Source organism: Balaenoptera borealis (assembly GCF_965194805.1).
Source record: "Balaenoptera borealis genome assembly, chromosome: 14".
Taxonomy (NCBI): Eukaryota; Metazoa; Chordata; class Mammalia; order Artiodactyla; family Balaenopteridae; genus Balaenoptera; species Balaenoptera borealis.
In genome coordinates this window covers 64,654,104-64,667,941 of record NC_138875.1, presented here as the reverse complement: position 1 = coordinate 64,667,941, position 13,838 = coordinate 64,654,104, and the positions used below count along the sequence as shown (strand labels likewise).

The 13,838-nt window shown below is 66.6% G+C and overlaps 1 protein-coding gene across 1 annotated transcript; it reads left to right on the top strand.

Annotated features, from left to right (window-relative positions):
• Positions 1-1,715: 1,715 nt before the first annotated feature.
• Positions 1,716-13,279, top strand: SCARF2 (scavenger receptor class F member 2). The gene is made up of 11 exons (XM_082354098.1): positions 1,716-1,902; positions 6,693-6,751; positions 6,854-6,955; positions 7,164-7,683; positions 7,785-8,003; positions 8,134-8,262; positions 8,867-8,970; positions 9,043-9,160; positions 9,431-9,546; positions 10,623-10,775; positions 11,558-13,279. The coding sequence occupies exons 1-11, from the start codon at positions 1,739-1,741 to the stop codon at positions 12,478-12,480; spliced, it is 2,607 nt and encodes an 868-aa protein (XP_082210224.1). The 5' UTR covers positions 1,716-1,738; the 3' UTR covers positions 12,481-13,279.
• Positions 13,280-13,838: the final 559 nt, after the last annotated feature.

Genomic DNA, 13,838 nt, shown 5'->3' with positions numbered 1-13,838 from the left:
CTGGGGACGGTCCTGTCCTGCGGGCACCAGACACAGGTGGTACACGGATGGGGTAGGTAGAGATTTGTGACATTCAGGCATTCAGGTGGTGCCCCCACAGAGGTGGGGCTGTGGGGCGGGAAGCAGCTCTGGGGGGAGATGAGGGAGTTTGAGATGCCTGTCCATGAACCCAGTCTAGCTAGGGTGATGCCTCTAAAGTCAGGAGCTGGGCGGACAGTGCAGCCACACAGACCTCTGCTGGCCTCCATTGCTGGCAGCCAACGGGGGTTCCATGGGAGGGGCCCGGGCACTGCTGAATTCAGGGCCATGGCCAGGCAGAGCTGCCCAGAAGTGGTTGGCCTTTTTACTTGTCCCAGAGAAGTGTTTGCATTCATGACCACATGGGTGCAACTTCCCTGCCACCCTCCCCAACTGTGCCTCTGTCCTGCACCAGCATGGCTCAGGGAAGGGCCCTAACCTCCGAAGCTCCCTCCCATCCCAACTTCTGCCAGCCTGGTGATGCCCACAGCCTTGGGCCTTTCAGTGGCCCTTATTCCAGGCCCCCTCCTCCAGCCCCACCCTTCCGGATGGAGCCCCCGCATAACTGAGGCAGGACGCCACCTCCCCTCCTCAGCAGCTGCCCTCTCCCTGCCCAGGCCCTTCCACCAACTCTCAGGTCCTCAAAAGCCCAGCTCATCTTTTCGGGGACCTGTCTGCCCCACTTTTTGTTCCATCCCCAGCCCTGCCCGCCCTGCCCACCCCATGGGCCTGGGGTTGGGTCTGACCCCTCTGCTTCCTGGGCCCAGGGTTCCTCTTCCTCCTGGTCCCCCTAGGCCCTCCTCACCCCCTTTCTCTGCTGCCCCTGCTCTGCTCTGTGCTGTCACCCCAACCCTCCCGATGCAGGAGCTCCCACGACTCCAGCCCTGACTCCACCTTCTGGACTTTCTCCTTGGTGACTAGCGGCCTCCAGCCCATCGTCACACCTTGACAGGGGCTGCAGGCAGGGTCTCAGTCCCGGAGCTGTCCCCGCCACCACCACCATACCGCCTCCCTCAGCCTCCCCCACCTGCCTTTACCTCCATATTCTCTCGCAGAGCCATTCTGCTCCCGGCATCTCTCCAGTCTGTTTCTACAGGGCCCCCTTCACCCAGGCCTCTCTGGTCCAGACCGAGTCTACTCACAGGCCTCAAGCATCCGGCTCCGCAGTCGCTGCAGGCTTTGATTGCGCCCGGCGCTCGGGAGGCGCTGATCACACAGCCGGACATAGAAGGGCCTCACGGGGGGAGCAGAGGCCGGCTTGCAGCCTTGACCTGGCGGTTCCGAGGCACCGCTGGCCAGGGGGCTTTCGTGCGTCGCGCCTGGTCCCCACCGGCTTCCCGCCCCAGGCCTGGCCTCGCCGGGAGCGCGCAGGGGCCGTTTCTCTGGTGGGTGTCTGGGGAAGGGAGGGAAAGGCAAGGCGACCGGTGATTCCTCGGGAGGGCCCCTTCCAAGTTCGCCCCCAAGTTTGCGCGCGGCCGCGTGGGGGCGGGGGCCGCGCGGAGGGGCGGTGGCGCGGCCGGAGGGTGGGGTCTGGCGCGCGGGGCGGGCGCTGCCGCCTGGCCGGCCGCGGCTGGCCCTGGATCAGGGAGCCGATGTGGAATTTCCTGCCCGGCCCGGCGCCCCTCCTGCCGCCCCCCGCCCGGCCGCGCACTCCGCTTCCGGCCGCTCTCGCTGCGGCCGCACCCGCGCCCGCGCCCGCCCCGCGCCTGCCCCGCGCCGCATGGAGGGCGCAGGGCCCCAGGGGGCCGGGCCGGCGCGGCGCCGGGGAGCCGGGGGGCTGCCGCCGCCGCTGCCGCCGCTGCTGCTGCTGCTCTGGCTACTGCCCGGCCCCGCGGCGCCCCAGGAGCTGAGCCCGCGCGGCCGCAACGTGTGCCGCGCGCCCGGGTAGGAGCCGGCCGGGCTGGGGGAGGGGGCCGGAGGGACGCCCGGGGCCGGGGGGAGGGGACGCCCAGGACCTCCCTGAGCCAAACGCGCGGGCCCCTCGGGCCGCCCTCGCCGACGCCGGCTCCGCTCCAGGCCGAGCCCGGGCGCCGGGCCACGACGGTGCGTCCGAGGATACCCCGGGCGAGAAGCGGGCGAGGGTAGAGCGGAGGGCAGCGGACGCCTGGAGGGCTGACACACGGGGTACGAAATTTCAGACCCAGGAAAAGGGACCCTTGGGCCGGATTGTGAAGGCCGCAAGAAGACGGGAAGCGCATTCCAAGCCCATGGCATGGCATGTGCAAGGGCTCAGGCACACGAGTGTGGCTCGAGCCGTGATGGAGGGAGGGTGAGCGTCTAGGAGAGATGGAGCGAGGCTCCTGAGAAGAGGGAGCCGCGGAGGTCTTGAGGCAGGCGAGTCGGAAGCACAGATTTGTGTCTTAGAAAGAGCGGGCGCGGGTGGGAAGAGGGTGGTAATGGAGGTGGGCGTCGAGGAGCCTGAGCTCAGAGTGGACCAGAAGCGGGAATAGAAAGGACAATGACGTGCGCCGGCATCGGGAGGATGGGGGACTCCCGGGTGGGGATACGGGGTGCAGAGGGGCGGCGCAGAGGTGGGCGCCACGAGGAGCCGGGCTGGGGAAGCCAGTGTGGGACAGGAGGGGACAGGCCCTGCCGGAGGGCGCCGGGCCCAGGACCTTGCGCGGAGGGCGAAGAGCGCAGGCCAGGACCCAGGAGTGGGCGCAGGAGTCGGAGGACCCGGTCGGTCTGTCAGAGGCCACTGCGAGGTCAAGGGCATCTCCGCGCGGGGGCGAGGAGCCGGCGTGAGGGGGTGCCTTGGCGCGGGCGGGGGGCGCCAGGCAGGCGGGAAGCTGGAGAAGCATCACGGGCTCCTGGCGGGTGCGGTGGGGGCGCCCTGGGCCGCAGGGCCCAGGGAGGCCGCGTCTGGGGGCAGGCGGTCGCGGCAGACAAGGGGCTGTGAGGGGCCGCGCGGGGTTTCCGAGCTCGGATCCCGAGGCGCGCAGACCCCTCCCCGCTGCGAGCCCCGCCTCTGGGGCGGGGGCCGGCCTGGCCCGCCATCTGCTTCACATCGACGCCGCCGCCGCCGCCTCCCGGGCCTCCCGGGCCTCCCCGGCCCCAGGAATGCAGCGGCTGTGGCGGGCGGGGCCGCCTGGAGAGGGGGAGGGAGCGATCGTCGCCGGCCCTGTCCCTCCGCCACGGCCCTCCTTCCCTGTGGGGGTCCGTGCCGGCGGGTGCGGGGGGAATCCGATGGCAACCCAGAGCTGTCCGGAGCCTGCTCCACTCCGCCTCTCCCCGAGATGTCCCATCACGCGGCCTGTTCCAGTAGCCAAGAGCCTGGGTTGGGTTTCAGATCCTGGTGCCACCTCTCCCCATCTGAGTGGCCCCGGGCACAACGCTTAACCCTTCTGGGCCAGTCCATACTCCTGTCCAGTGGGGTTGGTGGTGGTAGAGGAGGGATAACTGTGATCCTGTGTGGAGCTGGTTAATGGGAAAGACGGCACTCCCCCATCCCCCCCAGGGTCTGGACCATCTCTTCATTACCTTCCCAAGGCTGGGCATTGCCAGGCTCCCACTAGCGTTCCCTCCCCCCGGAGTCAGGAGGACTAGGGCAGGGAGCAGCTCTCAGTAAAATCCCATACACTTACTGTGTGCAGGCCTCTTGTTGGTGCAGGGATACAGCTATCCTGTGTGGAGGAGACACAGCAAATCATCTGACATCTGGCAAGGGCTGGGGAGGAGGTGTTCAGTTGGGGGGAGACCCAGTGGGAAGTGATGAGTGAGAGAGGCCCGTGGGAGAGGAGGCAGAGCAGGGTGGCGTCTGGGGCAGGGCCCTGAGTGCAGAGGGCCTGTTGGAAGCACAGGAAGGAGCCCTGGGGGCTGGGACGGGGATGGTGGAGGAGAGGCCACAGGGCGATGGGAACCCCCGTGGGCTTTGCACAGAAGAGGGGCAGGATGTGACCTGGGTTGGCTGTCAGGTGGCAGATGAACTGGGGCAGGAGGGCAGAAGGTAGAAGAGAACCAGGGAGGGTGAGGGTGGCTCTCACAAGGCTGGGCGGGCGACAAGTGGCCTGTCCCATCCTAGATCCAGTTTGGAAGATAGAGCTGGCGTGTTTCTCAATTGATCCACTCTGGGAGAGAGCAGAGTCCCCTCCCAACCTCCCAGCCTGGAAGGACAGTCTTTACCCTGAGATGGAGAAGACTCGGGGTGGGGGGCGCTAGTCGGGAGGAGGGCCCCCCTCGAGGCCTCTGAGGCATTGTCAGTGTCTTGATGGGACCTAGGGAGCTTCTCCAGGGAGCTAGAGTGGATAGAGCAGGGGAGGGAGGCAGGGGATGGGGCAGAAACCAGGGGAGGGGTGCCCAGGGGGGAAGGAGGAGAGTGGGGCAGGCATGGAGTCCCAGGGGGTGTGGAGGCAGAGGAGCTTCCTGTCTGGACGGGAGAGAACGGGACAGACACTGGCACAGTGAGCAGGCAGTGCTCTTGGGGAGCTTTGCCGAGGTGGCTTGGGCAGGTTCAAGATGAAGTTTTAAATCACCGCAGCATCATTTGCAGTAACAGTGATCTATGGAGGGGGCAGCCTGCAGCACAGCCTGCTTGCTGAGCGGCCTGGATTGACACCCCAGGGTCCTGCCCTAGTGTAGGAGCTACCCCTGCACTGGGCCATCTTTCTTGTCATCTCACTTTCATAAGATCTGGAAAAATGGGCCTGCCAACCTAGCCTGGCCTTTTCTGCCAGCTCGTCCCAGAAGGAAAAGTCCCACAGACTCATCCTCCACGTGGGCTCTGTCCTGCCGGGGAGCAGGCTTGTTAGCTCTGTTGGGTGGGACCTGGGCACCAGCCATGCTGGGGGGACCAGGTGAACTCAGGGACTTCCTAGAGCCTGCTCAGCATGGGCTGGAGCTCACAGCACAGCCTCGGCTGAGCTCATAGTTTGTGCTGGACACATCTTGACTCTCTTAATCCTCCTGCCAAACCTATGGGCCCCATTCTACAGATTTAGCAGCTGGAGCTCAGAGAGGTAAAGTTCTGTGCCCAAGGTCACACAGCAAGTGGCAGACCCAGGCATCCAATCCACCTTAGTGTGGCCCTAAAACCAGGCTCCCAACCCGATTACAGAGCCATGCAGCCAGGTCGTCCAGGATGGAAGGTGGTCAGTGTTCCTGGGCCATCCCAGCAGGCCATCTGGTGAGGCTGCCTGCAGGAGGGACCTCTACAGAGGCTCTCCATCCAGAGACCTGGGTTCAGACTGGCAGAAAAGGCAGGAAGGTGATGGGCCCTCAGACCTGGGTCTCCCTACAGATGGCCATCTCGGAGCCCCAGGACAGGGCTGGGTGGGTGGGGACAATGGGGGCCAGAAAATCCAGGCCTGCTTAGTGTTCCTGTCTCTGGTTTCCAGTTTTATTTGTGGAAAATAAGCTGGCCCATTCCTTGAAGTTTGGGGTTTTATGGGTCCTGTTCCCCAGGTCCCATATCTTTGGCCCAAAGGAGAATCCAGCCCTTTCTGGGAGAGGGGGCTCCCTTGGAGTCCGGGGGCCCCATCCAGGGTGTGGTGATCATTTCGAGCTGGGAACGGTTGGGGGGCATCTTCTGAGGGGTGTGATATGGGGCAGCTGCAGCCTTTCCCTTCTCAGGCCATCCCACCCCCACCCCAGGGTCCTCAGGCCCCCCCCACCTCCTCCCACCACCACATCCCGGTTCTAGATTCACATCCTTCCCAAGAGGCCCTCTCCTTTTCTCTGAAGTGTGAATGGTGGCTGTGTGCTTTTTGCATTTGGCTGAAGTTCTAGGTCTGATGGGACCCTGCAGAACTGCAGCCTGAGTGTCTGTTCCTTCTCAGCCTCCTTTGCCCCACAGTGTGGGCACACCCCACCTCAGCCCTCATGGCCCTCACCAGTGGCCATGGCTTCACTTGGGCAGGGCCTCCAAACCTTTGTGCCTACACACCTCATCAGCCCAGGGCTTGGGAGGCTGCACTACCCTGATATGGGACACAAATTTTTTACCTCCTGTACCATGTAAAGCCAAATAAAATTAAACAAGATTTTATGAAATTTCACGGAGAGGACATTCTAATGTTGCCTTCCTCCAGCCCAAGTCTCGCCCTGGTGCTCTGCAGCCCTCAGTTTTACTCTCCTTACTCAGATGGAGGACTCCCTGGGTGTACCTCGCCCCTCCCCAAGTGGACACCTTGCTGTGTCCACCTCGCTCAGAGACTACCCATCTGCTTTGGTGCTCCAGTTGGGCATCCAGATGTGCCCACCCGGCCCAGCCAGTCCTGGCACTGTCCAGGTCACGTCATATCTGGATCCCTGACACCCATCTGGCCAGACCCCCACCCCCAGGGGTGCCCTAGACCTCTATGCCTGAGCAGGTCCTGGAGGCCCAGGGACCTTTGCCCCACCCCCACCTCACTGCTGCCCCTCCTGGGACATGTGGGGTCTCTTCTCTGGCCTAGTGGATGGGGGAAGAGGGCACAGATCAGGAGGAGGGGCGAGACCCCTTGTAGAGGGAACTGGGAAGTCCTTGAAGGTGGTCTGCCATCTGCCGCCTCCCAGTGTCCGTTCTAGAGGGCTGGAATTTGTGTCTTATTCGCTTCGAGTCTCCCGAACCTACAGCAGTGCCGGCCACACAGCAGGGCCTTGATAACCACCTCCCTAGGGCAGGGTGGAGGTTGCTGGGGGACCCAGCGAGGACTAGGAGTGGGTCCCGAGCTCAGGCGCCCTCTCTCTGCCTGCAGCTCCCAGGAGCTCACTTGCTGCGCTGGCTGGAGGCAGCAGGGGGACGAGTGTGGGATCGGTGAGTAGGGCACCCTGGGACTTGGGCAGGGGGCGGGGTCACGGAGAGGAGGGTTAGTGTGGGGGCTGAACTCGCAACAACTTGGGCGCGTCTCGTTCGCAGCTGTGTGCGAAGGCAACTCCACGTGCTCGGAGAACGAGGTGTGCGTGCGGCCGGGCGAGTGCCGCTGCCGCCATGGCTACTTCGGTGCCAACTGCGACACCAGTGAGCGCGGATTGTGGCGGGCACGGGGCAGTGGGGCAGGATCCCAGAGATGGGCGGGGCCTGAACTGGAGGCGGGGCCTGTGAGTGGGCGGGGCCTGAGTCGGGGGCGGGTCCCCGGGGGCGGGGGGCTGGACGCGGGCAGGTTCGGGCTGGGTCTGGGCCCCCACGCGAGCACCTGGGCCTCCCACCCTCTCCGCTCGCTCTGCAGAGTGCCCGCGCCAGTTCTGGGGTCCCGACTGCAAGGAGCTGTGTGTCTGCCACCCACACGGGCAGTGCGAGGACGTGACGGGCCAGTGTACATGTCACGCGCGGCGCTGGGGCGCACGCTGCGAGCATGCGTGCCAATGCCAGCACGGCGCGTGCCACCCGCGGAGCGGCGCGTGTCGCTGCGAGCCTGGCTGGTGGGGCCCACAGTGCGCCAGCGCGTGCTACTGCAGCGCCACGTCGCGCTGCGACCCACAGACGGGCGCGTGCCTCTGCCACGCAGGCTGGTGGGGCCGCAGCTGCAACAACCAGTGTGCCTGCAACACGTCGCCGTGCGAGCAACAGAGCGGCCGCTGCCAGTGCCGCGAGCGCACGTTCGGCGCGCGCTGCGAGCGCTATTGCCAGTGCTTCCGCGGCCGCTGCCATCCGGTGGACGGCACGTGCGCGTGCGAGCCCGGTTACCGGGGCAAGTACTGCCGCGAGCCTTGCCCTGCCGGCTTCTACGGCCTGGGCTGCCGCCGCCGGTAAGCGCGGGCCCCGGCCGGGGAGGGAGAGGAGGGGCAGGCGCCGAGGGAGCCGGGGTGAGGCGGCCCGGACCCCGCCTAGCCTCCCGCCCCTTCCCCAGATGCGGCCAGTGCAAGGGCCAGCAGCCATGCACGGTGGCCGAGGGCCGTTGCCTGACGTGCGAGCCCGGCTGGAACGGCACCAAGTGCGACCAGCCGTGCGCCACCGGCTTCTACGGCGAGGGCTGCGGCCACCGCTGCCCGCCGTGTCGCGACGGGCACGCCTGTAACCACGTAACCGGCAAGTGCACGCGCTGCAACGCGGGCTGGATCGGTGACCGGTGAGCAACCCGTGTCCGCCCCAGACACGCAGACCCCAGCCGGCCTCCCCCGATTGCCCTCCGCGGAGGGCTCTGTGGCTTAAGGGTCGTTTGCCCTGTTTCCGCTGACGCCCCCTCCCCGCGTTCCGAGGTGTGAGACCAAGTGCAGCAATGGCACCTACGGCGAGGACTGCGCGTTCGTGTGCGCCGACTGCGGCAGCGGCCACTGCGACTTCCAGTCGGGACGTTGCCTATGCAGCCCGGGCGTCCACGGGCCCCAGTGAGTGCCCGGGGACCCAAGGGGTTTGAGGGGTCTGTATCCGGCACTGGGCTCCAGCCAGACCCCAGGTGCTGCTGCGTTGGCCGACCAGGCGGGACCCAGGCTTGGCCCCTCAGCCTTGGCCCCCATACTTCAGCTAGGGAGCGACAACAGGCTCTTTGGGGCAGTTTCCTGCCCTGGGGTGGAGCCGGCGCTCGAGCGGGATCTGGCGACCAGGTCAGCCTGTGGCCAGTGGGCTCCTTGAAGGCTGCAGGGCTGAGGTGACCCGGAGATGATGTGGAATGAGCAGGGACCTCCACGTACAGCCAAGGATCTCGTCTGGCAGCCCCTTTTTCCCCCACAAAAGAGTCAGCCCCAGCAATGGGCACTGCGGCCAGTGTCCACGACCCGTCCCCCAGACTCCGTCTCGCTGGAGTGCACACATTTGTTTCCAAAACATTGATCACTCAGGGTGTGCTGGAGGTGGGGGTGGGCTGCAGTTCCCAGAGAATGGAGAACCCGGGGCCGGGGCTGGCTGGCCGCGGGGGCGAGGGCGGGAGGCGTAACCGAGGGCCGCTTGGCGCTCCCAGACCCCACGCCCCTCCCTGACCTCGCGCCCCCGCAGCTGTAACCTGACTTGCCCGCCCGGGCTCCACGGCGTGGACTGCGCCCAGGCCTGCAGCTGCCACGAGGACTCGTGCGACCCGGTCACCGGTGCCTGCCGCCTGGGTGAGTGGGTGGGGGCGACCCGGCGGGGGCGCGGGGGCTGCCGGCACCTCGCTGACCCTGTGACCCCCACAGAGACCAACCAGCGAAAGGGCGTGATGGGCGCGGGCGCGCTGCTCGCCCTGCTCCTCGGCCTGCTGCTCTCGCTGCTCGGCTGCTGCTGCGCCTGCCGCGGCAAGGACCCCGCGCGCGGGTGAGGCTTCCAGGTCCCTCCCTCCCCCGGTTCCGGCCGCGCGGGGTCTGCGGCACGGCGCGCCCTTCCCGGCCCCGCCCTGAGGGGCCCCACCCTTCGTTAGCTCAGGCCCCGCCCTCCCTGAGTTTCTGCTCCAGTGGGCCTCTCCCGGCCTTAGGCCCCGCCCCTCCGCTCAGGCCCCGCCCTCCCTGTGGGTGGGCTCCCACGGGCTCGCCCCGCCCCTCTGGCAAGGCACGGCCGCGCCCCTTCGCTCAGACCCCGCCCCCGCAGGGAGCTCTCGCTTGGGAGGAAGAAGGCGCCGCAGCGCCTATGCGGGCGCTTCAGCCGCATCAGTATGAAGCTGCCCCGGATCCCGCTCCGCAGGCAGAAGCTGCCCAAGGTTGTAGGTAAGGATGACGTAGGTAAGGAGTCTCCGAGGAACACCCCCCGACGCAGGAGGCTGCTGGGAAATGGGTGTGACGGGGTCGGTGTAGGAACTGCAGGGCCTTGAGTGTCGATGTGGGGGCGTATGGAGGTGCGACCATGGGGAGGAAAGAAAGAATGCGGATGCAGGGGAGCCCTGGAGGAAGGCAGGGGTCCTACGTGTGCGGGCAGGTGTGGGCCCTGTCTCGGTGACTGTGACTGCATGTGTGGTGTGGTGGGGCAGTGTGGACTGGACATCCGCGGCAGTCAGTCTCCCGCAGTCTGCGGGAGTGAGTACACTGTCAGTCCTGATGCGAGCCGCAGGTGGACGCGGGCACCTGTGAGTGGGAATGCCCTGCCACAGGAAGACCCGCCCCCGGCCCGGATCCCCAGCTGTGCCCTCAGGCTGGTCCCTCGGCCCCCACCCTACCTCAGGACGGGGCTGGGTGCGGGGCGGTGCTGCTTCTCTCCTGTCTGCACTGACTCACACCGGGGTGGAGTCTCTCTGCGTCTTTCCCACTTGTTTCCAAACATGAGGGGGATGGGGAGATGAAGTCTCCTGGGAGGTAAAGATGCAGACAGCTGAGAAAACCCCTGGGCCCACTCAGCAGAGTGGGATCTATGGGCACAGATGTGGGGGCTGGAACCCACATCCCATTTGTGAGAGGGGAACAGGCTGGCCAGCCTCTGGGATTCCCCCGTTGTGGGGTCTATGTCTGTGGAGGCCGTGCCTAGGGGTGCAGCCTGCTGAGACGGCTGAGCCAAAGGGTGGCTTCACCACTGCACATTTGCATTCAAAAACTGCTGCAAGACAGGGTCTGAAGCGTGGCTTGGAGGCCCTGATGGCCTCTCCCAGCCAGGTGCTCTCTCTTTTCCCAACTTTCGGCCCGACCTCGCTCAGCTCCGTGGCCGTACACTAGCCTGTTGAATTGCCTGTCCCACCCACTATCTTGGGATAGGGCTGGCTTGGGTCCCTCCATCATTTGTGGCAGGAGGGCTTGCAAGGGCACTGGCTGGGGCAGGCGGGGCCCCTGGCAGCTATGCCTCCCTCCTTCCCCAGTGGCCCATCACGACCTGGATAACACGCTCAACTGCAGCTTCCTGGAGCCGCCCTCGGGGCTGGAGCAGCCCTCGCCATCATGGTCCTCCCGGGCCTCCTTCTCCTCCTTTGACACCACGGATGAAGGCCCTGTATACTGCGTACCCCACGAGGGTGAGTACCCCTCTGCTTGGCGTGAGGACCCCCCTCGCTCTGACCCAGTGAAAGGTTCCAGCTGAAATATCTATGCTCTGAGGGACAGGCAGCATGGGGAGGAAGGGCTAGTGATGCTGTTAACTGGGGGGTGGATACACAGTTGAGGTTGCAGAGTGGGCTTCTTTGCTGCCCAGCACCAGACTGGGGTAGGGTCTGGGGAGGTAGCCACAGCCCAGGTTCACTTCTGGGGAGACCAGGCAGAGAAAATTCCGGGCCTGGGGAGGAGGTGGCAGAGGAGACAGGAAATAGGGTTTTCAGGATATGGGGACACACTTTCACCTGAAGCCTTGGCTCACAAACATCAAGAAGCAGCCTGAATAGCTGGGCTTCTGGCCTCTCTCTTCCCCAGACCATCCCCGTGAGTGACCTTGGGCAGGTGACTAACCTCTGAGCCTTAGAAGGCCTTTCTCTTAAAGAAGAACTATGAATCGAGGGTCAAATGTGGTGATGGTGGCCCCCCAGGCTGGGGATGTGGTGGGGGAGGGGTGCTAGTCCAGGCCGAGTTGGGGCTGCAGCCCAGGAATGAGCCCCACTACCCCAGCCCTCCGCCCCCAGGGCTCTGAGCTAAGTTTGTGGTCAGTGCAGTGAATGTGCCAGGCATGTCTGGATGCCACGGCGACTAAGCGCCAGCTGGGGTGGGAAGAGGAGGGGAGGTGGGGCGCCAGCGAGGGTTTGCTCTCGGAGGCTGGAGGGCCAAGCTCTTTCCGGAGGAGGTGACCGCCCCGCTCTTCCCTTGTCAGAGGCGGCAACCGAGAGCCGGGACGCGGAGGCCCCCACCGCCCCAGCCCCTGCCCCTGCCCCTGCCCCTGCCGAGGCGCTGGCTTCGTCCCCTGCACCGGTGACTACGCCCGCGGAGGAGGCCACGCCCCTCCGCGCGTCCTCCGACAGCGAGCGGTCGGCGTCGAGCGGGGACGGGCCCGGCGGGGCGCTGTATGCGCGTGTGGCCCGGCGTGAGGCCCGGCCGGCCCGGGTCCGGGGCGAGGCCCGAGGCCTGTCGCTTTCGCCATCGCCCGAGCGCAGGAAGCCGCCGCCGCCCGACCCCGCCACCAAGCCCAAGGTGTCCTGGATCCACGGCAAGCACGGTGCCGCCGCCGCGCGTGCGCCGTCGCCGCCACCCGCGGGTCCCGAGGCCGCTCCCAGCCCCAGCAAGAGGAAACGGACGCCCAGCGACACGTCGGCGCGGCCGGACGAGCCCTGCAGCCCCAGGGCCCGCGACCCGACGCTGCGGCCCCCGGGGCTGGCCGAGGAGGGGCCGGCCCTCGCCGCACCCTCGCCGCCCCGGGCTCGGGCGCGTGGCCGTGGCCCGGGCCTCTCAGAGCCCACGGACGCTGGCGGTCCCCCGCGCAGCGCACCTGAGGCCGCCTCCATGCTGGCTGCCGAGCTGCGCGACAAGACTCGCAGCCTGGGCCGCGCCGAGGGGGCTGTGGGCACGCAGGGCCCCCGAGAGAAGCCGGCGCCGCCGCAGAAGGCCAAGCGCTCGGTGCCTCCCGCCTCGCCGGCCCGCGCGCCCCCCGCGCCCGAGGCCCCAGGGCCCGAGAAGGCGGCAGCGGGCACGCCCGGATCCGACACCCCCCGAAAGAAGACCCCCATCCAGAAGCCGCCTCGCAAGAAGAGCCGGGAGGTGGCTGGCGAGCCGGGCCGGGTGAGCGCGCCCACCCTGTAGTAGGGCGGCCCCGCCGTGCCTGCAGCTCCCCGGCTTAGCAGCGCTGCTTGCCACCCCGCGTCCCGTGCGCGCCCGGCGTCTCCCGCGGGGGCCCCAGCCCAGAGCAGCCTGGCGGAGGCTGCGTCTCACTGGCTCAGGCCCAACAGCTCTCCAGGATGGGGTCCCGCTCTCGGGCAGGAAGCCCCATCCCAGTGGCTAAGGCCTGACAGACGCTTTGCTGGCCCTTCCCTTCCCATGGCCTGCCTGTGGAGGGCTCCCACCAGCCCGGGTCTCAAAGGCCAAGGGCAGGAGGGCTCTGCCTAAAGAACACCTCTCACTGGCCAAGAGTGCCTTGGCTGGGTCACCTTCTCACTGGCTGAGGCCAGAAGCACTTCCACCCTGGCAGCCTCTCTCTGGGCAGGGCCTGGCGCCTCTGGCTGGAGGTTCCCTTCTGTGACCCTAGCCAGAGGCTACTTCCACTGGCCGAGCCCCAGGGCACCTGGTTGACCGGAGCCTGGGGAGAAGGGCTGGTCTCTGCTCCTCAGGAGGCTTGGCTGTCTCCCCACCCACCCCAGCCCCACCCACGCTCTCCCAGCCCCAGCCTCCCCAGCCCTGGCCCCTCCGCTGTCGAGCTGGTTTTGATGGCCTCCCACCACCCCACATGCCTGGGAATCCGAGGGGCAACTCCAGTGGCCTGTGGAGACGTATTTATAGGCCCCCGGCAGGGCTGCTCCCACCCCATCCGGGTGCCCCAGGATGGGCTCCTCCCGGCAGGGGCTTGGCCAAAGCTTTCTTAATAAAGTGCCTTTTTTCCCCCGTGCTCTGACTGCTTCCTATCTGCTGGGCCTCTGACAAGGATGTCCCCCCAAAAGAAATTGCGCCAGGACCCCTCGACCCAAGTGGAGCCTGGGAGCCCAGGTGTGGGTCTCCCAGGACCACGCTGGAAGTGGGTCATGTCCATCTGCCCATCCTTCACCTGTTTATCAAGTTTACTGGGCACCCACCTCGGCCCGCCCCATCCTGGACTGGCAACCTGGGATGAAGGGTATGTAGGAGCAGATAGAGTGGCACCCTTGGCTACGAGGAAGGAGCTGGCGCGTGGGGCTGCTTCTGCCCTGCACCTTCCCCACTGCCCACTGCTGTTACACTTGGGGCCTTGAGCTGTTTGGTGTGGCTGGGGTGGGTCAGAGGCTGGGGCCAGGGGGCAGCAGGCCACGGGCACAGCCTCCAGCCGGGCCGCATCTGGCACAAACAAGACAGTCTGGCACCGCACAGAGCCGCGCTGTCCATCTCAATGGGCTCCCTGTCCTCAGCCGGAAACTCTCCCGGCCCGAGAGGTGGGGGGAGGGGGAGAGCCCGCCTGGCCCAGAGCCCTGGCT